This window comes from Anser cygnoides, chromosome 1 (genome assembly GCF_040182565.1).
Source record: "Anser cygnoides isolate HZ-2024a breed goose chromosome 1, Taihu_goose_T2T_genome, whole genome shotgun sequence".
NCBI lineage: Eukaryota > Metazoa > Chordata > Aves > Anseriformes > Anatidae > Anser > Anser cygnoides.
The window spans coordinates 68,173,996-68,198,641 of NC_089873.1; the positions used below are offsets into that span (position 1 = coordinate 68,173,996).

A 24,646-nucleotide genomic window follows, 5' to 3' on the forward strand; every position below is an offset into this window, starting at 1 on the left:
CCCTTCAAAATACAACTTCTAATAAGCAACCAAGCATGAGGCAAAATTCTTCAGCTGCTTCTAAAGAAGTTTTTTTTTAACCTTTGTTTTTCAGCCTTTTTATAACTTAATATTTAGCAAGCAGGTCTCTTTCCCCATATTATCAAGCTGGCTGCTAATAACCCATGTTCCCAGAGAGATAGTTTTACTGGTTGCCTTGCATAAACTGCACTGACAAAAGTGCCATAAAGGATGCAAACGAATAAATAAAGTCCCCACATGATAAAAAATAAAAAAATCTCTGCAAGTTCTCACCTTGCCCTCAGAAAGGAGTACATAAACCCTACATAAACCCTTTGTATCCCTTCTGTTGATGTGTTCCACTGCCTTGGACTTCAAGCAAAATATTCACTGATACAATTCTGACTGCTTTTGCAGAATAACAGAAAACATCTCTTGACTTATTACATGATATTCAAATGTTAATAACTCATACCCTACTATTGAAAATAAGCATGACTCATTTTCATGAATTTGCTGACTTACTGAATGTACTGGGTCTGCCTGGGATGGAGTTAATTTTTCACAGCAGCTTGTATGGTGCTGTGTTTTGGATTTGTGACTAAAATTGCGTTGATAACACACCTAGGTTTTAGCTACTGCTGAGCAGCATTTGCACAGCATCAAGGACTTCTCCATTTCTCTCTCTGCCCCCCAGCAAGTTGACTGGGGGTCCAAAAGAGGCTGGGAGGGGGCACAGCTAGGACAACTGACCCAAACTGACCAGAAGTTCATAGCATATAAAGTAATGCTCAGCAATAAACCCATGCTCAACAATAAAACTGAGGGGTAGTCTTTCCAAAGTACCTAATGCTCAGAGTCTGGCTGGATATTGATCTGCCTGTGGGAGGCTGGTATGTAGTATATAATACAAAATGCTTTTGCTTTGCTGTTTTTTATTTCATTTATTTGTTTTTAGTTCTTTTTCCCCTCACTTATTAATCCATGAGCCTTTTCCTTGCTTTTGCTCTTTCTATTCTCTCCTCTATCCCACTGCGCAGTGAGAGAGGGGTAGTGACCAAACAACTCACTCAGGGTAGGTCCTTAGATGCTGGCTAGGTTCAAGTACTTACACTGAAAAAAAAAAAAAAAAGAAATGTTTTATATGTTCCACTTCACTCTCCTAATCCTCCCGATCAATCTCAGCCTCTCATGGGTCCCTTCAAGCATGAAGAGAATTATTGCAGCTAAAGTGATATTCTACAACAGAGGCTTTGAGATATAATGAATAAAACAATCACAACTTTTTTTCTATTTTTTCTCTTTTTTTCCTGTTTATTCTATTTATTACAGCTCTTACATCCAATATGTAAAACAGTGCAGCCTTCATAGCACAGTAAGTTCAAACTTAGCTGATACATTGCACACAATTTATCTAAAATATTTTCCCTCTGATAAAAGAAAGCATGAAAGCAGAGATAAAAAGAATAACAGTAGAAGACACCAGAGTCAAATTCTTAATCACAATTATATACAGCAAAAGCAACCCGGAGGAATCTGAGCAAAATAAAATCTCTCACAAGGCAAGCACAATAAACTTTAAAGCAGAACAGCATTTCACTTATAGGCCCTGACTATAAGATCTACTAGCTACTAAGCTTTTCAAAGGAACACAAATATTGATCCACAGAAACTAATATTCCTGCCTCTTTCTGATATGGAGTGATGCTGTGGCTCTTCTAGTCTTTGTGAACTTACTGCATTTACCAATCATCCGGGATGGACCACATTTCTGGTTTTAAAAAGATGTGAAAAGGTGCTGACTTCACACTAAACTTGGAAGCAGCCACAGAAACACCAGATAACAAAAACAAACGAAAAAACTCTCAATGAAAGGCTTTTGGACAAGCCAAAAATACACTAGGCAGTACCCTACACGGACTCATTATTGCCCTCATTACACCGAAAACTTTGTGCTCTCCCCAGTTATTTCTGACCATTTCATACTTTGGAAAGGTAACTATTCCATGGTTTCAGACGAAAACACCAGCTTTGCCCAAGGTCATTTGAGGCAGAGCTATGTACAGAATCTGACATAGCTAAAGTCCTCTCTCACCCATTTTTCCACTGGAAGAGGCTACAGCTAAATGGCAAATCAGAAAGTTGCTTAATAAATTCTACCACAGTCTGACTCTGTCATTGTCCAGTAAGAAGACCACAGAAAAATCACATCAAGGTATCAGGAGAAGGTTCTTCACTGAGAGGGTGGTGGGCACTTGGACAGGCTCCCCAGGGCAGTGGTCACAGCTCCGAGCCTGCTGGAGTTCAAGAAGCATTTGGACAACACTCTCACACATAGGATCTGTTTTTTGAGTGATCCTGTGCGAAGCCAGGATTTGGATGTGATCCTTGTGGGTCCCTTCCAACTCGAGATATTCTATGATTCTAAGACAAATCCAATTCTTTATCTAGGTAGATTATCTAGGTAGATTCTTTATCTAGGTAATTCTTTCCAAATGTAAAAGTCCGGAGGCCGAGTCTTCACAAAAAAAAAAAAAAAAAAAAAAAAAAAAAAAAAAAAAAACAAGTTTCACTCAAAGCACAAGTGGTGCTGGTTAGGGCTATGCTATGTTTAGGTACAAACAAATTTTCAGTGCCTAGAGCCTAAAACAGAAATGAAGAATTCCTGTGCCTAGACTTCCAATGATATCTTACAAATAATTGCATAGAAGATGTAATAAAAGTTATCAGCACTCCAGTTATGACAGTTAAAAGAAGGATAACGGTGAATCGTATCTCATGCTTCCATAGGGAAACTGGAAAATGTCTATATAGTGTAAAAAGAGACAAAGCTCTGAAATTAGATAGCAGTCGACATGGAAATGGATTAAGTGTCTCACAAACTGCCCTACAAATCCTGATACAAGTGTAAATTATTACCACACATTGACAAGCAGAAAACCACAATACTTAGTACTACTGTGTATTTATGGTTGCATTGGACTGATTGCTGATACCCCTTTAAGAATATATTGCAGCAGCTGGAAAAAACTGAGACTCAGAGCAAAGTGCAGGAGTTGTGATCTACACCTCCAAGGAGAAAGGTCAAAACTTGGTTTAAAAACAAATGTCAGTATCAGAGGAGTAAACACTATCACTTTCAGAAATTCTTGCTATCATTCTTCTCCTTGATGGCTACATGCAGCTAGCTATCAGAGAAGGTGTATTGTTTAGTAGTCAATTATTAGTTTAATTCATTTGGGTATCAAATAACACAAGAATGTTACATGGATGGCTTATTTTAACAGACCCCTATTACAGCACATTTCTTGCTCTGAATGAGGTATTTGAGCAATACAAAGATACACATGCAATTTCACTGCTAGCACCTAATCACGGCCATGAGAATATAAACATAATATATAAAACACCTGGTCTTTTCTGATGCAGTTGCTTTCATAAAATCTTCCAATTCTGTACCGAATAACAGTCCAACAATTTGGAGTGAAACCCTAGCTTATGACTGCTAGGAAAGGGGGCTGCTCTGCAATTTGTCACTCACTGGCAAACCCCCAGTTGCAGCACTGGCTGTTGGATCCAACCGATGCTGCACGTCTCCCTGCGTGCTGAAATGCAGAAGACAGCTAATGCTAGAACAACAGATGACAGTATGAGCCAAAACCCGTTTCAGATGGAGAGATGAGGAATTTAATAATGAAATAAAACCCATAAGAATGTGTAGAGGGCATCCTTCCTGTTAGTTCAGGGGGACATTTATCATGCAAATAGAAAACATTTCATTTCAGGCAGGAAGTGGGTCAAAACAGAGATTATTTGACACAGGAAAAGGCAGTTGGAAACAAGTTTTTGCTATCAGGTAACCACATCAGAGATAGCAATGGCTGCAGTCTGTTTTTTAACCAAACTGCCTGTAACACAAATAAAACTCCAGCCTCTTTTCCCAATCAGCAGTGCAGTCAGCCTTCTTCCTGAAGACTGAAGGACTGAACGATCGTGAATAACCTTACCAAAATAAGCACTGGGACTCAAGAGTTAAATTTCATGCCGTGATGTATATATATATGCATATGTAGATAGATAGATAGATAGATAGATAGATGTTTTAAGATCTTCATTGTGACTGGAAAAAATTGCATTCAAGATTAAGTGGTGACTTAGGAGCCCAGGTACCATTTTCACCTGTTGATATCCATGGATAGGTGCTTTAGTCCAAGTAACATTCAGAAAATGACTTCCAGAAAAGGAAGTTTGTCATGAACAAAATTTGCTGCTAACATTACGTTGACAGCTTTCATAAAAAAAAAACAAAAAAAAACAATGTGGTCCATGTTAGTTACACTAAAACTATTTAGATATCTATAAGTGAATCTATTAAATACATAGGCTTGAACTATTTACATAACTGGTATAGTTGCATGACGTATACATATACACAATATAAAAAGAGAGCTAGGAGACCTTCAATCTTCTCATAGTCTTTCAGTCTCATGAGTCAAACAAAATACATACATTAGCTATTAATTATAAATCAATAAAATATTTTATAATAAACACTTCATGCAATTTTTAACAATTCCTGTACCACTTAACTGCTTCCCACTCCATTGGGACACAATGCAAAAAATTCCTAAGCATGGCAAAGGAAAAAACATTGAAGACACATGACAGATGCAGCAGAATGGTAACATGATTCTTAAAAGTAATATATAAGTGCCTAGAATTTGAGAAAGGTTTTAGGTATTTTTCCTGTTTTCTCCAGCTCATACAGTTGGTGATACTGACAGCCTAGTTTATGTATAGAAAACTGAGCAGAAGCAGTAAAATGTGCAAACTCCTCTCTAAAGGCTGTGGAAATGTATCTTTATTTGAAGCTCCAGGAAAATTGAATCTTCTGCTTCATGCAGTTCTTGTCAAATACAACTGCAATTTTGTGATCTATCTACTAGCAATGGAAGTAAAACCAACAACTCATTTTACAGTAGCCACCTGTAACACAGTAGTTAAACAGTATTTTCAATTAATACTTGAATTCAATTATTTCAGAAGTAAAAGGCCGTTTACCATTATATGTTTCAAATTTACTCACTTGTCCACATATTCTACTTACATGCAAATATTCCATGATGTTTGACATGAAAAACTTCAGACAGGTATCATTTTAAAAGCCCACAAAGATTAAAGGACATGGCTAAAATACTTGCTAGTACTGCCACATCATTCAAAACATGCACTTTTGAAAAATGATTAGGATGATATAAAATGAAAATAGTGAAATGCATGCCAAAGAAATAATCTGCAGATGAAATAATCATCAGAATGTCTCTTGCTGGTTTCTGTTACCACCTGCTCTTTCTGTCAGCACGCATAATCAGTATGTCAAGTGAACATACACAGGATGCAGAAATCACTGTTGAAAACTATCACTTTAGTAAGAATAAAATCACTTAATTCTTTTATTTTGTTAATACATATTGACAGATACATAATGAGATACATACTTATAAACATATATATACACATTTCAGTTTTGTATACATACTATATAAAAGACATAAATAAAATATATACCAAGACATCACAATCAATGTTTAAATAACAATTCTAACATAAAAGTTCAGTGACTTTATGCCACCTTACCATAAAGAGCCTTTGCACTTGTTCTTGAATTCTGCTCCCTCTCTGCCTGACCAAATGTTGGTGAGCCATAGCCACTGGAAGGAAAAAACATCTCTGGTTAACTTCTGAATAGATATATTTGCTACAAAGACACAGGCATTGAATAAAACCCTTCCCTTATGTAGGGCTATACACACCTACAACATTGCTAACAGAGGTAATGCCACTGGATACTGGTTCCACATCATGAATATAATTAAGTGTATTTGTCTTAGGCTGGAAGCCTTTCTGTGCTATTTTTTTTGCATTAATACAACATCATGCACAAGGGGGGTGTGGTATACATATAAACACTACCATAAGGTAAGAGTAATTACTATGAAGGAATAATAATGAAGACTATGCCAAAGACTTAGTAGGATTTTGCCTTTTGCCTGTGTACACAAGTGTTAATTGTTTTTAACAGTTTTATGTGGTTTTCATAAAAAATAAAAGGCATATCATTGCCTACAACAAATGAAAAGACAATCCAACTTCCTTCTAGGGTAACAGCAATAATGATTAATATACAAACTTATTGTGAAGGGACAACAATATGAGAAGCAGATGATAGCACAGATGCCCTGCTCCATACAGGAATACATGTTCTTTTGCACCAGATTAGGCCAGTTCTTATTAGTGGTGTGAATGAGCCTAGTGCCATGCTTCTGACACATGGAACATCCTCCTGTCTCAGAAAAGGTAACACTTTCAAGGAAAGCAACAGTTGCTCAGTTCTGTTTACCCGGATATGGTATTTTCTCACAGATGGAAAGAGCAGCCTCATCTTTGATGCACAAAAATGCATTCACTCAGAGCTAGCCTTAAACAGCTCAGGCATACGAAGACCTCTCTGAGTCATGTACGAATTATATTGTGGCTACAGCAATTTATTTTTCTGTGCCAGATGACTACATTCCTTAATACAACTTTACCCTTACACTGATAGAAAAATCAGTCAGATACTACCTATCAGTTTGGTAACATAGTTGGGAAGCTGCAACACTCTTTTACGGAAATTGCCTTTGTATTATTCCAATGAACTCTAATAATCGTGGCTCCATCTGAAATGAACGTGTAAGGAAAAAAAACACAAAACTATTTTTTTGTCCATGGAAGGAAAATCAAAGGCATAACCTTACTTGATTTGAGGAGAATAACTTCCATATCCACCAGGAGGGGTATTTGATATATGTCCATTCATTCTTATTGTCACTTACTGAGGGAAACGATCTGCGAAAAGAAACAGCAGCAAATGAATTGAAGTCTCTAAAAAGATGAAGGTTTAATACAGATGTAATACAAACCTAATGAAAAAGTTATGGCTGAAATGGGAAAGGAATTGCATCAACAAGCTCAATTGTTATTACTTGTATTGTGGCAATACCTTAAAGACCTATTACAGAACTTCCTCCAGTTGAAATTTGGTTTTGCTTCAAATAATTTATAATTTGGTGAATTAAGCCATTAGAATAGTCTTTAGGAATAACTTTTAAAATAAAAGGCTGACTAAACAAAGAACAACATCTGCTGCAGAAGTGGACAAGATGTTCCAAATGGCAACTTTAATAATCAAGCATGCTTGAGTTTAAACCACAATTCAATTATTTGAAAGCAACTTTAGAAATGAATTTTTGATACATATTTCTTCTATAAAATGTATCAGCTGAATTTTTAGAAAATGCATTATCAAAACAAAACACAATTGTTATCACAGGAGAAAACTTGCAAGGTTAGTTATTTTGGGACTAAAAAAAATATATATAATTTTTTAAAAAAAAAAAATATATAATTTTTTTTTTTAGCATCATGTAATTTCCTGAAAGTTTGGTGTGCCAAATGAAGCTCTCATATAATAGCAATCCTGAGAAAGCCATGATGAAAGAGTTAAAAGAATTTCCACCTTTAGTATCATGCTATTGAAATTAAAATTGACTCTGGAAAATGATTTTCATATTACAATTAATAAATCACTATATGAATTTACCATGAGAAAATATTCTTTCATATGTGTATACTAAATACATATTTGAATAACTACCTAGAATCCAGAGTCACGAAATAGAAAAAACTACTTCAACTCCACAAATTATTCAGAAATATGTAAGATAAAATTTGTATCCAACAGACATTCCATTTCCTAAGGTAAGCACAACCTGCTTTGTTGTACTACAGCCATTTTATAAGCAGTTTATTTTTTGAATCACTGTCAGCCTACTGCTTAATTTAACTGTTCTCTTCCTGCTTTACAATGAAGCAGCAGCCAATTGATCTACAGCGCATACTGCACTTTGTATGTGTTCTGCTCCCTTCCTCTTTCACGCAGAAACACAAATCTAAAATGAATTCTGTCCTCAGCTCCAAAGCCTTCTGCTATTTCAAGGCTTAAAAGCTGGGTTGAGACTTCTGCACCCAGCACAGAGTCATTTTTATATCTTTTTCACCTGACATCTCTTACCTGAGATACAGTTAGCAAAGCTAACTAGAACAGAGCTATATTGATTACATGCCGACTGTCACCATGTGGAAATGTGCTATTTCCCCTACAGCAAGCACATACTTTGTAATCTTTTTCTTTTTCTTTTTTTTTTTTTTTTTTGCTTTTAGATCTTTGATTGCTCCTTGCAAAAGATCTTTACTGACAGATGCGTATTTTACTTCCAGCTCTCCTGTGTGTCGCCAATAACATATCACGTATCCAATTTGGTAGCATGTTTGGTTGCTCTTAAGCCACTTTTCATACAATGCAATACTTGACTCCCCATGCTGAGCACTGTTCAATTCATCAGCAATTACAACCTTTTGGAAGCATCCTGGAATTGACCCATGACTTGAAAGAACAGAAATATTCATTTATACAGCAGGATGTGCCAGTTCATTGTGCACTCCTTGTGCCATTCTAATACACACACAGAACACAGCCACTTAGACTGCTGTTCTCTAGATCACGCTGCTATTAAGCTCTTTGACACTTCATATTGGCTATTAATTCTTATAATCTGGAAACACTGCTCAATTTTGACACACTGCTTAACAATTTACAGTCGGATTAGCTTCCTAAGAGTGAGTGGATCATAAAACTTCCACAAATTATGTCTATTATTTTTCAGTATCCTCTTCTCATATACTTTCCACACATACTTTTATTAAGATGACTCTTACTTTATTCTCTATACCCATTTACCACCTGTGATTTTTCAAAGCACAAATTCCTCAACAACTCATTTTAAAGTTATCTGGAAACAAACAAACACATTTTAAAATCAAAATTATTTTGCTTCTCTGACATAATTTTTCCTCTTAATCAGCAACATATTAGGTTTGTTACTTTTACTCCACTTAATTTTATGATAGTGGTGAAACATTTTAAGTAGAAGGAAAGTAATATCTTAGAAGTCAAAGCTTCAGTCTTTGAAATTAGCATAATGCACTGCAAGTTTTATAGCAACAATGACCTTGAACAGCAAATTTTCACATCACAAGAAAATACCTTGACTAAATACTTGCTCGCTGTAAGGTGTAACACCACTTAGCATTAATACAAAAAGCTTTAAAACTACATTTGGGATAAAGTGATGGTGCAAAACCAAAGTTAGAAGTTTTGTCTGTCTCAGGGAAAAAGCAAGGAAGAGGGAGATAGGAAGGGAGAGGGAGAGGGAGATGAAACCTTTTTCTGCCAAGTAAGCACAAAAGTTTTAGGGAGTTTCAGCTGATTTGCAAACAAAACACCATATTCTATTTGATTTGAGTAAAGCCAACGGTATTTCCAATCTCTTATGCCGTTAGAATAATCAAATGCTTTTGAAACATCAAGATTACTACTTTGACGGCACAATTCCAGAGCCTACACAGTACTTCTCGTAACTTTGTTGAAGAAAGCTCCTGAATGTGAATAAAATCTAACCCTTCACAGTCATTATTCATAATTAGTCCTCGGTACTGATGATTCCACCAAAATTATCATGCTATTTCATCTCTCTCAGTCTAAATATTTCTGAAAAAAATATTTGAAGAAAACACTTTAAAATTTTCTTAGGTGCATAATGGAGACAAGGCAGAAACCTAAAAGAATAACGAAGTGTAGTGCTTCACTTACTATGCGCTTGTACAGCTTTCTTTGCTGTATTTTTCATCTCAAATACTCTTTCATGTCTTACAACCAGTCCCACAGAAAAAGTCAACCAGTGCACATTGCTAAGCTTTTGTCATCCAGGAGTCTATTAATAAACTCCACTTCCTCCTTAATCTTCCCTTTCACCTCAGGCCAGCAGTTCATGGTAAAATATACTGGTACCGTAGACTTTAAGATAAACATCCTTCAAAATTAACTGTACAATCCCTCTTTAAGTAGACCTGAAGTATCAACAGTTTACTTGTGAATATATCCAAGCATGGTCATGCCTTTCTGAGAATCCTGAGAAGAAATAAAGCCTGCTCTGAACAGTAAATATTTTAAAACAGGAAAACTAAACAAGAATTTAGGAAGAAAAGAATCATAAGAAAATATGTAAAAATAACAGTAGTGAGATGAATGTTAAAATACTTATGTAGAAGTATATTAAAAATACATACAATAAATATCATGAGAAAAATAGTTTTAAGTAGGAAATTCTTTAATGCAAAACAAAACAAAAAACAATCCATTTCTGGCAGGATCTGAGACTGAAGAAAAAGAATCCACCCAGGACTTCACCAGTGTAATCAGCTTTATTTTTGGCAGGACTCTAAGATACTGATAGTAAGCAGCAACATAAATGACAAAGGTCTACTTTTTGTAAATGACAAACCATTTCTGAGCAAGACGTAACTCGGTTCTTCAGTTGACAGTTACTGGTGGGCTAACCTCAAATATGGACACTATAGCAGGGGTATACAAGATGATTTCATTGGTCATAAATATTCATTAAAAACATGCCCAAATCCTAAAATACTCCTTGCCTTCCCCACCTTACAGCACAGCATCCTAATGAAGGCAATATAATTTGTGTGCAAGAATAAGCTGACACATAGACAACTCACACGTCCTGCCATTTAATTTCCTAGCAGGAGTTTGAAGGAAACAAAATCCCTCAATTTATTTTAAAAATCCCTTTTCTAGAAGGGTAGAACTATCTCATTATAGAAAATGAGATATAGAAGACACTGGTGCTCTTTTCCACTCATCCTGAATCAATCAGTCTCACCAGAGATAGATCACTATATCAAATGGAAAAGGAAAAAAAAAAAAAAAAAAACCACAGCTGAGTGGTGTGGGGTTTTTAGACATTATGCAAGGAGCCGGGAGAGTTAAAGAGAGGAGGATGCCCGGGAAGGAAGAGGAAAGCCAAGAATGGCTGGAACAGTAATTATCTACGGATTAAGAAAATGTTATTAGTCACAAGCCATTGTTACCACATGTCCCAAAAAACACACAGATTCTTCCTCAGCTAGATAACAGGCACAGACTGTAACTCCAGCCTAAACAAAAGCAAGTGGACCATTACAAGGTAACCCTTATCTGTAGCAGATCTGACATTGTATCAAAGTCAGAAAAGGACCCTGTCTCTCCAAACTTTCCCCTTAACAAAAAAAACAAAAGGGGCGGGGGGGGAGAGGGACAATGAAAACAACAAAAAATCAGATGAGTCCATACTACGCTGTAACTCACTATAGCTTCAATAAAAATGCCTAGCATTGCTATTCCACAGCATTCAGTGCTACTGATCTTGAAAACTTGCTTGCTGTTTCATTTCTTATATTTCATGTGCTGCTTCTTGATTCACCCTCTTCACCCACATGTGCCTTCCTTCAAACCCATGTTACTCCCTCATGCTAGTTGGTACTTTTTAATCCCCTTGTACCTCCACACTGAAGTCATTTCTTCACTTATTCCTTATGTTCTTTTGTATTGGTGTCTTGTCCTCTTGTGTCTAACTTCTTGTTCACTATCTTCACCACAACCACAGATTTTACAAATGGGAAACTCCTGCTGGAAGTCACAGACAGTCTCAAATGAAATGTTGCCACTGCCCTCTACTTCAAGACTCGTTTCAGACAACAACCAAGAGCAAATAAGCCTTCTGCACTCTGTTCAGCATCCTGCCTCTAGACAAACATCAAGATGCACACACGTGCATTTAAGTAGGTATTGCTTCAGAAATGATCATTGGGGATTTTCCATCGTCTGCACATTGATATCAGAATTTCTCAGAGACAAACTGCTACTCTTTGGGCTGGCAGCAGGTTCAAAGTATAATGTTTTCCATTTCCTATTAAGGGGACTAGAGCAACAAAAGGATAGTAAAAAGATGATGGTAAACATAACACACAAACTTGAAAGCTAGACCTAACAAGTGATGCAGTTTCAAGACAAAAGACTTGGCCTTCTTTCACCGTTGCTCTGGCTGTTGTCCCTTTTGCCTCTTTCAAGCCACTCTATTAATGATGGACGGGGAGGGAGGTCGAAGTTTTTCTCAGAAAGAACAGGTGCTCTGGTATATATCCATGTCTGAGCATCAGAACTTCAAGTAAATATGTTAAGTACAATAACCACTATAAATTCATTTTGAAAAAGTTGTTACTTTCAGGTCTTCTCCAAATCTAGACCAGTTGTCCAGCATGACCATTGGCATTATGCTACACTGTGTCTTACAAATCTGCATTGAGTTGCATCCTGTGCTTAGATTTCAGTGCATTCCCAATCAGCCCTTCTGGTGGATGTAATGTATCTAAATGGGTTTCCTGCTAAAGAAATCTGGGGGTGAGGAGGAAATGAGTGGACATTCCCCCCACCCTGCATTTTGCTCCTTATAGAAAGCTGAACAGATAGAATATTATCTGCCCACTGAGATCAGGGGACAGAGAGGTACGAGCATTTCAAGAATCTAGTGACAGTGACAGATGAATGACTACGGCTCTGGCCAGGAGGGAGATAACACCGTGTGACAGGAGACACAGCACCATGCAGGAGGGATTTACAAATGTATTCAGCTCCACACAACAGGGCAGCAAGTGAGCTCAATCAACATTGATTTTTCAATTTGAAAAAAGTGCTTTGGTTATTATTCACACTTTCTGATATTTAATATTTTTCCCCCAGTCCTTCAGTAGGAGTATGCTAAATTCATCAGGAGTATTCTTGTCAGCAGAATAGAAAGGATAATTTTTTTAAGAAAATTCTGAAACGTAATTATCAGTCAACATAGGAGACAGGATATGTTAATGCAAGACAAGTCCACAGAGCAAGAATTGTTAGCTGAAAGAGAAGTTTTCTGCTGGGAAAACTAACAAGATAGAAAGGGCCCCATAAATTTTATTTTTGTTTTTATGATATTTTACAGCGATTCATTGTTAAGAAAACATTCTGACAATATACTTAAGATAGGGATCTTTTATTTGGAGGAAGGGGAGACATGAAGCTAAAAAGCAAAAAAAAGAAAGAGTAAACTTCAGATAGATTCTGTTCACAGATTTAGCTCTTTGTATTGACACACTAATAGAGAACCTGCTTGAAAACAGGTTCTTATTCAGACATGGTAACCTACTTCCATTCATTTCTCTCAGGTCTGGGCCATGATTTATAATTACCCCTACTGAAAGAAAATAAAACAGCTTTACAGATACAAAAGCTTCAAAGACTTAAAATCTCTATTGTTACAAAGGAACGTTAATAAATATGCCAGCATTAAACCCGTGACTCACTGATATTTTTAATTAGAGAATTAACCACCCCCTCTAAAGCATGATGAGTATTAATTACTAAGATCAGGATAATTATACAGACCTTACAGAAAGCATCAGAGTGTTGGAAGACCAGTATCTTGTATAAAAAAAAAGCCACACAATAAAACCCACCACATACACATACACCAAAATAAACAAACAAAAAAGCAAAAACAACCACAGACATAGAATAACAGTCTAAAGAGGAAGGCGGCTATGGCACGTGAAGAAATTCATAGAAGGAGGTAGAAAAATGTGATTAAAATGTACCATAGAAAACAAACAAACAAAAAAATCAGTGTCAATGCTACGTCTAGCTCAAGTATATAAAGAAGACCAAAGAAGAAGCTGTTTCAAGAGGCCACAGCTTTGAAGGGCCATTGGCACACTGCTCCAGAAGTTAATTCAATGCCTCATCCGCTGCATCCAGGAGCCAGCATGCACCTGTGTGGGCTCACAGAAAGGAGGCTGGGAACACATTTGCTGTGCCCAGCACCATCACTAAATTCCCCCTTCCAGTGTTCAAGGAACAGCTATAGAACAGTTTGAAGACAGAAACCTAAAAACTAAAATTCTATCCAAGTTTAATATCCACCAAAATTCAGAGCACACACAAAGACACACGAACTAGCAGAGGGTACAAATCCTATTTCAACATGGCTGCAACAGTGCTCTCAATATCTCCACCTGCAGAGAGATGTAAAATAATTTCCTCAGGTTTTATTATATTACAAAAATAAATAAATAAATAAATAAATAAATAAATAAATAAATAAATTTAGAGCCACTAACTAGTGAATACAACTGAGCTAGCAAAGACACCATAGCTTTATATCTCTTCTTCACACCCTCTGATTTTTTCATTATTTCCTTCTGTTTCTTGATACAGCACACTACAAACAGATCATTAGATTTGAAAAGAGGGCACTCCAGACATTGATTTGAAAGTCAGCTTGCAGTGTACCATCAACAAACCTTCAATGTGACTTTCAAAAGGAGAACTTATAAATAATATTTATACTGTTGTGCACTTTTAGATAGGTCAGCAGAAAACTCAGCAAGAAAGTGTGCAAAGAGTGCTTATTTCCAGATGTCATGAGAGTAGGGTTCCCACTACCCAGAAGAAACTACATGTCAAAAGGTTCATGAAATTTGAACATACTTTTTTACTTTCAGGTTGAAAACAAGCTATGACTGTAACTGATGAATTACTTCTAAATATTTTCTTGCAGTGAAGTGCTTGTAAAAACATTAAGAAATTAGAAGAATTTAAAAGTAAAAAAATGAACACTTACTGTAAAGGTAGCAGACACATCTAAAAATGAACAAGAATATGTTTGTAAGTGTTGTCTGTTTTTGTTTCAGATAAAAATTTCCTCTTAATCTGGCTAAAAGATGAGTGAACTCATGGTTAAATTACTACTTGCTCCTGCAAGTTAACCAAATGAAACTGGCTTAACCAGCTATCCACATCTTACTTGCAAGCTTAACAGTTTTTCTTTTAAAACAAAAAAATAACATAAGGTATTCCAATGATGCTGATTAACTTTTCAAACTTCCCAACTAAGAAAGGTCTTTAGTTTCATCTAGATCAAGTAATGTACAAGAATGGCAGCAAATGAAGCTTCACAAGGCTGGTATGTAACAGCTCATGAGTTTAAATTAAGATGTTTTAAAACTAATGCCACCATAACAAGTTTTTGGGCTTAAACAAGAAATACTAACACTTTAAGAGGCAGTAGACTCTTCATATTCTCAGAAGTAATTTAAAAATATTCCCCTAATACTTTTCAATGACCTTGCAACATCACGTATACACTAAAGTACTAAATTAACACATGCTACCTGGAGAGGATGAAATCATTCCAAGTGTATCTCCCAGAAGAGACCAGGTTTTCACTTTTCATGCATGTACAGAACACAGAAGCAGTACTTGTCCATAAAGCCATGTGGTTACATAGCTGTATGGTATGACAGCAACCTCTGTGCCCTTCCTCACAGCAGGGCACATTCAACATTTAACTGAAGCTGGTTTAGAGACACTAACAACTGAAAAGTATGCTATCTTTAAAATTTACCCTGTTTTACAGGAACCCTATTTCTTTCAAACTCAGGAACCTAAAAAAAAATACTGTGTTTTTAATCTATGTGGGAAAAATGCTGCTCCTGAAAGTTTGTATCTAAATCACCATCCAGTCACTCAATTGATCATTATCTCTTCTATTTTTCATTAACTGTAGGAGACACCATGAGAAGGGGGCTGGATTCACAGTGTCCATATAGAAAACTAACAACAAAAACAAAACCATAGGGACTTTGAAAATAGGCAGAAGAGAGACAAGGCAGAAGAAAACAAAATTAATTTTTAAAGAGAATTGGAGAACAAGTTACATCAGAAGCTATTTTAAGACCTAACACCAGCCTCACTGACTTTTAGAAAACCTGTTCAATTTTCCCACCTGGAAAGTAGGAAGGAATCCGTACTGCCATCACCCAGGGGTGATGAGTGAGCTGATTGTGATGTTCAATTTAATACTGTAAAAAATAAAATAAGATTTTGTTGTCACTGGAAAATACGCACTAGAAAAAATATGTTTTCTCCTCTAATCGAAATACCCCATAGACACCAATCAGGTAATCCACAATCATTTCTCGTCCCATAGCAGAGTGGAGTAATGTAGAGATATGACAAGAGCTATTCAGCTTGTTTGCTTTTACAGAACTGTGAAGCCAAATGGCCAGTCTTTCTACATCTCACTGTTTTTTTCCAAGGCTTTCCATTCTGAATGACGAATGTGCAACAGCAGACTTCAAGGACTGCTTCATGTCACCTAGGGTTAAAAACAGGTGTGACTATGATCAGTAAGATCCTTGACTTTGAATGCAGCCTATGCAGCTCTCAGCACTTTCAGGCACGCAATACCTCACCTGCACCCAAACATCAGCTGGTGATGATTATTTGAGTAACCAAAAATTTTGAACACCCATTTTTGTTTGCATTAATGTACATGTAATCCAAAGAGACTATATTCTAATGCAGTGAGTAAACAAAAGGCACTATTTTAAAATCTATGCATAACTGACTAGTTCACACTGGACAGCAACTACTAAGCACAAAGTGAAGTATATAAGAACATGCTGAACTAAGCTGCATAAGTCACAGTCCACCACTGAATTAACAGTGTATGTCTGTAACTAAGCCTTGGTAGCATGGAACAAAGTAAGACTGAACAGAAACAGATTCGACAACTTGTGGGAAGAAAAGCAATTTAAAATTCTGGCATTTCATGTCTCTGATTTTCCTATTTTCAGTTATTTATTTCTCCCTATACATATACAATTTTGTCTTCCAGCAATCTGGGCAAAGCTCTTCCTCTATATGCATTTCAGATATGAAAACATATATTCAGTTTATGTCAAGTTTTTGAGTATTTTTTTTAATTACTTGATCAAGTACCAAAATGTGATTTTTTTCCCCAATTAACAAATTCACATTTCTAAAGCAGTCTCTGATTTGAATGCCCAGAGCTACAGACTTGATTTTTAGAAGCAAAAGTATGAAGTTTTGTTTGTTTTACAAACTTCAATGCCCTTAGAATTGCTTATTAGGCTTCCAGCAAACATTCAGTGATTAAAGATGACAACATTATAAACCTTTTAAAAAGTCAAATTATAATCAGCACAAAATGGTTTTGGCTCCAATTTCCTCTAATTGTGGAGTTTGAGTTTTCACATATCACAAGAAAATTTTGTCCAGAAATGTGCCATTGCTGGTTACCAGATCAAATTTAGTAAGGCATCACTAGAAAGGGATTCTGAAAGACTGCAACCAGTTATTTTACTGCAATTTGCTGATTCATTGAATTTAAAACATTTTGCTGAGGCATTTCCAAGGTCAAATTATTACTTTTTTGAATTATGTCAGCTGGGTTCCCAATGAAAACCTCAGTCTTGGACTGGGGCCCATTACATCCTGCTCCCAGGAAACCTCAGAGGCGCTCTGTTTTTCAGAAAGTTTCCAAAGGTTTTGAAGGAAACTAACACTAAAAAATCTTCTAGAAGATGGAATTACTGTTCTCCACTTAGTTCTTTTATTAGAAACACGCATGTGTGCAATAAGAGTGTGTGGTAAAATGGAGAGTAAAAAGGGAAGGAGCTAAAAAAAACCATTTGTGCTAATGCTTTTTGATTTTTTTCCTGCCTGGAGAGGTGAGCTGATAGACTGGGGGAAACTGGAGTGTACCACTCATTTCCACACGCTTCTAGAATTTTTCTAGAACTAACTCCAGTGCTATGGCATAAACACTTATCTAAAATCTTTTTTCAAAATATCGGTACCTTCCTACAGTGCTAAGAGAGAATTAAGTTCTCTTTAGTTTTCAGGATGAGTCACTAATTTATAGGGCTCTTGCAAGACTGACAGTCAAAGACACTATAGGTTGGTTGGATTTATTTTTCCTTTCTTTCAGTTCCCTGCTCCCAGAAAAACACATTTCAACTACTCTGCATCTCCTTGGTACTTCTAATATATGATACCAAACAGAACTGCCAGACTTCACAGGCTGTTTGACTTTCATAGCAATGACACCACTGCAAAGTGAGTTACAATTTCAATTGGAGTAAGAAGGATTACCCATTGAGATAGTCCTTAAAATAATGAATGCTATCTTGAGGTCTTTATCTATAAGGCCTTTTTCCTCCTGGTTACACCCATGTGGGCATAAAACACAAATATCCCTGAAGAAGATGCTAGAGCAAGGTCATCCACAGAAACTTTTTTGAAAGAGGAAGGCCCTTATAAATAGAGCTCTCCCCCACACTGTAAGCAACTAAGAAATCCTGTTCATTATAAAACTTCACCAGCTCCTCACCAATGATTTAATTTTGTTTACAGAGCTTTGAGTTACTTATACTGTAATATATATTCTATTTCATGAGATTGAAAAGGATAATTTTTCCTTTTCCAGAAGGCACATTAGATAAACTTTAAACTCTTACCCAGTTTCAAAGGAAAAATATTTGTCCTACACAAAGCCTCCATTCAGAGTCCCTGTTTTTACTACAGTAAGAAAAATAGCTGTGTCCTGGATAATTTGCTCATGTATGCCAATAAAAGCACATTGGATTAGAGCCAGCACTTCTAGCAAACACCCAAAGAATTCTGAAACCCTATGAAAAGCTGAACTTTTTTCTATTTTTTATCTTTTTTTTTTCTGCATGCCATTCCCAGTGCTTATTACTTGTTTTCAATACATATTGCTTTATATTACTGTGAGAAGAAACTAAGAGAGGAAAATAAGACTAAAGAATAAAAACAAAGCTTTTAAAGAAGCTCTTTTATGAAAAAAACTTTTATCTTTATAGGTTTCAAATGTTAAGCATGTACCCTCTTGAACTCCACTTTAATTAAAAATGATAAAAGATACTAAATTATACTCATATTTTAGAGGTATAAATAATTAACAAACACATTGACAAAGACTCTTAGATATCCACACTTCCATACAGGACTCTGATGCTTGTTGTCTAACCTAGGGCAGGTCTGGGTCAGACCTGGAGTACAAAAGAACCAGGAGAAAGTTCTTGGAAAATTACTCAGATCACATCAGATTTTACCATGCATACGCCCTTTCCCCAAATGCAATATTTTTTCTAAACAGTTTCGCAATCACAGAAAATGGGGCTGAGAAGGAAAGAAGTCATCTCCCATCCTCGGGGCAGGTGCAACTGTGCCAAGGTACTTCCCAAAAAGTATTTGCTCAACCTCTCCTCCTGCCACCAGCTAGAGAGGCTAAAAGCCAAATCTGGGGTACCCCAGGGGCTCATTAACCTTACTCTGAAAAAGTTCTCAATAAATACTCTAAATCCTTGTTGCAGTTTAAACTCACTTGATACTGCTTCTATGCACAGCATGCCCAAGCAATTCATTAGCTTAATATTTTTTTAAAAAGAATAAAAGGTAATAACATGCACCCAATCGGTGCTAAAATGGGCTTACAAAAATATCCTGTCCTTCAGTCTTGTTTGATAAAGAGTTGGATCACTGCAACCTCCTCTCTCTTTTATAACTTATCACTCATATCGGCACTGCAATAGGCCTACAAGGGTGATGTCTCATGCATACCATCTCATTTGTTTTTCCAACTCAACTATCCAAAGTAAGCAGACGTCAACTTTTATTTCCCATAGGATCTCACAAGGCAAGTTTCAGGGGAAGAAAAAATATTACAGTTACTTCATCTATATATTATCTTTCATTATCTCAGTGTTTTTCTAAACCATATCCCCTTGCTTCTTCAACTTTACATAACCCCTTCTCTTTCCTCATATTGTCTAATTCAGCCGTATTTGTTTCTCCTCCTTTTCCTTTTGTCATGCACATCTGCAGCAGACTTTGTGAAACAAGGTTTTTCAAGAAAAAAATAAGCCTGCCACAGCCCCCACAGCAGTCCCCCATGTTGTTCAAGGCCCTTAAACAAGTGACTCAGCTTGCCATTAGCATCATGACTGTCCTCATCTTGTGTCTGATTGGGTTGGATGACCAGCGAGATCATTAACACTGACAGCTACAAATATCTTAGTTCCCAATGGAGGTTGCAAGAGCATTAGAGAGGTAGGGGATTTCATGAATAGATGTGGCAATTTATGCTTCCCAGCTATTGCTTTATTCTTTCCGAAAACTCACAGATCTGACAGGCAGGCAGATCTTCACAGACAGACTTCAGTGAAATGGCAGAAGCTACAACTACTCCAGTCGTCTATGCCCTCTTTCTGACTTTACAGGGAAGTAAAAGTAAGACATAAAAATCTCAAACTCTCTTGGGACTCCTGAGTTTGTAGTCCCGCACACACGAGAGAGCCGACACTAAGGCACAGATAAAATTTAGCACAGGGACAAGACGGTTTACAACGGGAAGAACAGCCCTATGTTTGTTTATCCACAAACAGCTTAGTCCCCAAGTTACCCACGCTTGGGTCACATTTTAAACATTTTCTCCGTGAACCAACCAGGAAGAGACTCCCAAGTCCAGTAGCCTCGTATTTTGCAAAAGATCCACAGAAAGGGGACTTTTCTCCTGTTCCTTGGACACTACCTTGCACTCTATGAAACAGACCTAAACAACTTTTTAAATTATTTTGTTCTCTCCAGATTTGCCTTTACTGAAACACAAGCTATCCACACATTACTTCATTGATGCTCCAACTCAGTTTTATTGCAAAGAGAGGCCACAACACGATGGAAAGTCTCCACGACGTGCAGTCAGCAGCACAGACCAATGAGGTCTGTAAATCGTTCTCCCAAAGCAGAGCTGAGCCACTGCTCTCCTAAGAGACTGCCTTGTGTCCCCATAGAGCCACCATCCATCACCACCCACCTAACCAACCCCAGGGGACTACACGGCCATTCCCCTTATCAGCTCTGCAGGGATGTTACACTGCATGGGATGAACAGAGAGGTTACTGAGACATTTGCTGCTCAAGCAGAGCAAGGTCGATGCTCATATCCAAAGGCATCAGCACAATTAATATCTAGCCAAGATGGCCAAGCTAACTACCTTTGTGCCCTTTATGGAAGGGAAAACAGCATGGCTGGAGTCCAGAGCACTGAAGGTGACATTTCGGCAAAGTACACATCCAAAAAACTTGCTTCCTTTGCTATTATTCAGATTTGTGACGCAGTTCCTCCAAGGGGATTTAAATCGCCGGCAATGCCACAGGCAGTGCCAACCTCTCAGGTGACGTTAGTGGGAGATGTATGTGCCCATTTTAAAATATAAAAACAGGGTCAGCTGGGTGCTCTAATCAGCTCGGGGAGGTGGAGGATTACAGAAGGTAGAGATGGAGAAGGGAGGTGAATTCAGCCCTTTTCCTGTGACCAGACCACTCCCCTGGGCACGAGCCTTGGCTGCTCTCCAATTCTACTGCTGGAGCAACTCCTCTTGAAAATCTTGTACCCAAAGGAAAGAAAGTGCAGCTGAGGCACAGGAGGGTCCTCTGAGGGCACAACCACCCTCTGCTCCTGCTCACATGGCCTTGCAGCACCTGCACCCATTAGGTCCTCTTCTACCCTGTCAAAACAGCGATACAGAAACATGAATTGAATCACACCTGGTAGTGCAAGGCCCTTGCAGGGGCCCTTCATTTGGATTCTTATACCTGGCTAAAGAAAAGGTGCACAGGGTTTCAGCTGACAGCTTTGAGTCATGCTAATATCAACACTCATTTGGGGAAATACCGAGTACTTTTGCTCTAGGAATGGGGAAAAAGTGCATGCACTTTTAGGCTCAAATCAGGGCATTTGCAGCCAAGTCTCAAAACAAGCTCTGCTGTCCCCATCTTCCTCATTCCGTCTTTTCCCGGTCAAGAACACAAACAGCTTAGCTTGGAAGAATTCCTCAGAATATTTGCATGCCTCCATGAAGAACATATGAGAAAATTATTGACTGTGGGGAGGGAGGGTGTCCATTATCATGACAACGAACAAACAAACAAAAAAAACAGTCTCATAACATCTTCTCCAGCTGCCCAGATTGACTGGTGAGCACCAGGGGCTCCTTGGCCAGGCTTTGGACTGCTTAGCAGATGGCTGCTCCTCGGCATGCACAGAGCATCCCCTCTCCTGCACGAAGACTTTCACGGCAGCTAGAAGCAGAGGCACCAGTTTGCCAGGCACCACTCTCTTCCTCCAGCTTGGTGCAATCTGGAAGCTCAAGCAAGCCTAAACATCCTCTTTGCTTTTAATCATTAGCAGACACAGCCATGCAGCTGCAACGCACGTGACCAGAGGGCTCTGGTCTATGACCAGGAAAGGACAAAGTGCTCAGGCAGCACTCAGCCAGAGGCAGCTATGGCCCTCCTTTGAAACTTCTGGTGTACTCCACACAACCTCTTCGTTCTCTGCAATTAAATCAAATGCACTAAACTCCAGCAGATTTCACTTTCTTTGAGTGGTTAACAAGCAAGTCTTTAAATTGCCCTCTATCTACAACAGTAAGGATGCTCTAATGAGGGCTTTTTCAGGAGGAGATGAGATGCTTCTGGATGTGCTCTTGAAATGGAAGAGCGTACAACGTAGTGTCATGTACTTTGCACTTCCCTCCTATTAGGCTGTTATTATCCAGCTCTCCTTGTCATGCTCTAGTGCACTCCAAAGCAGGATGATACACATGATGCAGAAAACTATGCACAAGTGATATACAAGCTAATGCCAAACCGACTGCAAATACTTTTCCAGAGATGATTTTCTAAACTGTCCAAGCTGAGGCAAGGAACGGAAGAAATCTCTCACTCCTGACTCACACTATTGGCCTAAGCACAGGGTGCTTCATGAATCAGAAATGGCTTTTGGACACCCCCTGCTCAGGAGCAGAGGGCTACGAGGACTGGAGGAAGAAGACACAGCTCCAAATTCATGCATTTTCATTCCTCCATGAAAGAGAAAAGATTGCACAAAACTTGAGGAATTTGGGATATATTTCAAGCCACAAGGCAAGTGTAAACAGTAAAATGAGGTTTTGAGTATTTATGTATTATCTAGAGAGAAATGCATCTCTACACTATATTTTTTAATAATATATTTTGCCTTCTGTCCACATCCCACAAAATCAAACTCAGTTGTGTTACTCTCCCCAAGCCTACAAAGAAGGGCAGAGGAAAAAATCTCACTTCCTTGTTTTTTTTTTTGTTTTGTGTTTTTTTTTTAATCCCTGGCTTGTTGTACACAGAAGACAAACACTTGAAAGGTGATTGCTAATATAAGAAATACTTGAAGCCACAGCTCAATACTTCAAATTAAAATAAAAGCAGAAAAAGGAGGTCCATAACGTTACCAAAATCACTGAAAACCCTGTTAGAAGACAGATTGACATTTCAGAACTATTTAGAAGTGGGATGCAACAGGTCAAGTCACAACACATTACTCAGATGGACACTGCCTGGAAACTGAAATCATTTTTCAGTCAGCTACAAGATATGCTAACTGTTATTATGAACTAGAAGTGACAGAAAAGTGTAAAAGAAGAGCACCATGAGATGCAAAACAGTCTCTCTCCAAATGAAAGCTACAGTTTCACTTCCCACCCTCTACCCTCTTTCCAGAGAGGGGAAAGGGGATGAAGGAAACATAGATCAATCAATCAGCCTCCATCAGCCTTTTTTTAATACTGATTTTGAAAAAGATTCCAATTTCATACCAATTAAGGGACTCACACCAGGATGATTCTGAAAGAAAAACACGGCATGAGTAATATTTCTGTGCACAGTAGTGCAGTCAGCTGGACGTTTTTGTCATCTTTACAACTCACTTGCAAATGCCTCAGAAAATAGTTTATTTCACCACAATATGCTCACTCCCAGGATTAAATCCCACACTGGGTAATTTGAGAATTAATGTTCATGAACAGTTCTGCTCAGAACTCCCAAAATATTAGTCCTGCTAAATCAGGAGAGATGATTGGACTCTTTCAATACTCCAAACTAGAAGAGAAGTTTTAGAAAGGAAATTTACTCTTCTCAGAGACTTTCAGTCCTCCGCTTCAGTCCCTACTCCTGAAAAATTGCACCCTTGTCGCCTTCCCGCTGCCTTTCCTTTGGATATGAATGAAAAGTATTTCAACTGCCAATATCAGGTTGGAACAGAACTCAGATGCCCAAACTTCATAGTTTTGACAGATTTTCAGAATAAAAAAATAGGGAGACAGTGAGCTTGAGAGCCTGTTCCTATTCTGAAGTTTAACTGTTCTGTATCTTTATCAGCTTTTTTTTTTTTAGTATATTTTAAATGTGTATGGTGCGTATTGTCTTATGTACATTAAAAAAGGTATGCATAGCACCTAATTTTTATTTGTTTTGACTACCACACAAAAGCACAGTCTCTAGGAAGTGATTTAGACTTTAACTATTATGAGATTACAACTAGAAACCTCCTGGGTTCAGTGAGGGTTTCACAAGGTAAAGCTTAATTATTTACAGTTTATTTCATGACAGACTAGATTCCAAGGTCATTTATCACCACGAATGAATATAAGTCACTGGCTTCTATTTTTGTAGTGCAACCACCAGCACCTAGTAAGAGCTGCAAGATGAGTAGCAGGAGATATCCACCCTTAAACAGCACCAAGAGGTGGACCTTAGGAGCTAGAAAAATAACAAGGACAAACATATCTGCTTAAAAAGGGAAGGTACCTTCCAAATCAGAAGGGCTAACATAAGCTGGCAGCCTCTTCATCAAATCTTCAAACAAGAGAGGTTATTCGGCACACGCCAGCAGTTCTCCAAGCCAGTGCTGAGA

The 24,646-nt window shown here is 37.7% G+C and overlaps 1 protein-coding gene across 8 annotated transcripts in view; it reads right to left on the reverse strand.

Moving 5' to 3' along the window:
- EPS8 (EGFR pathway substrate 8, signaling adaptor) overlaps window positions 1–24,646 on the reverse strand; it is a 134,037-nt gene that overhangs the window by 47,648 nt on the left and 61,743 nt on the right. For all 8 annotated transcript variants that reach the window (XM_013172938.3, XM_013172933.3, XM_013172937.3 and 5 more), the window contains 2 exons: window positions 6,798–6,888; window positions 5,638–5,711 (listed from right to left, as the gene is read on the reverse strand). In XM_013172938.3, the coding sequence (XP_013028392.1) occupies window positions 5,638–5,711; window positions 6,798–6,859 (136 nt within the window). In that variant the 5' untranslated portion in view covers window positions 6,860–6,888. The remainder of the gene's footprint in view (window positions 1–5,637; window positions 5,712–6,797; window positions 6,889–24,646) is intronic.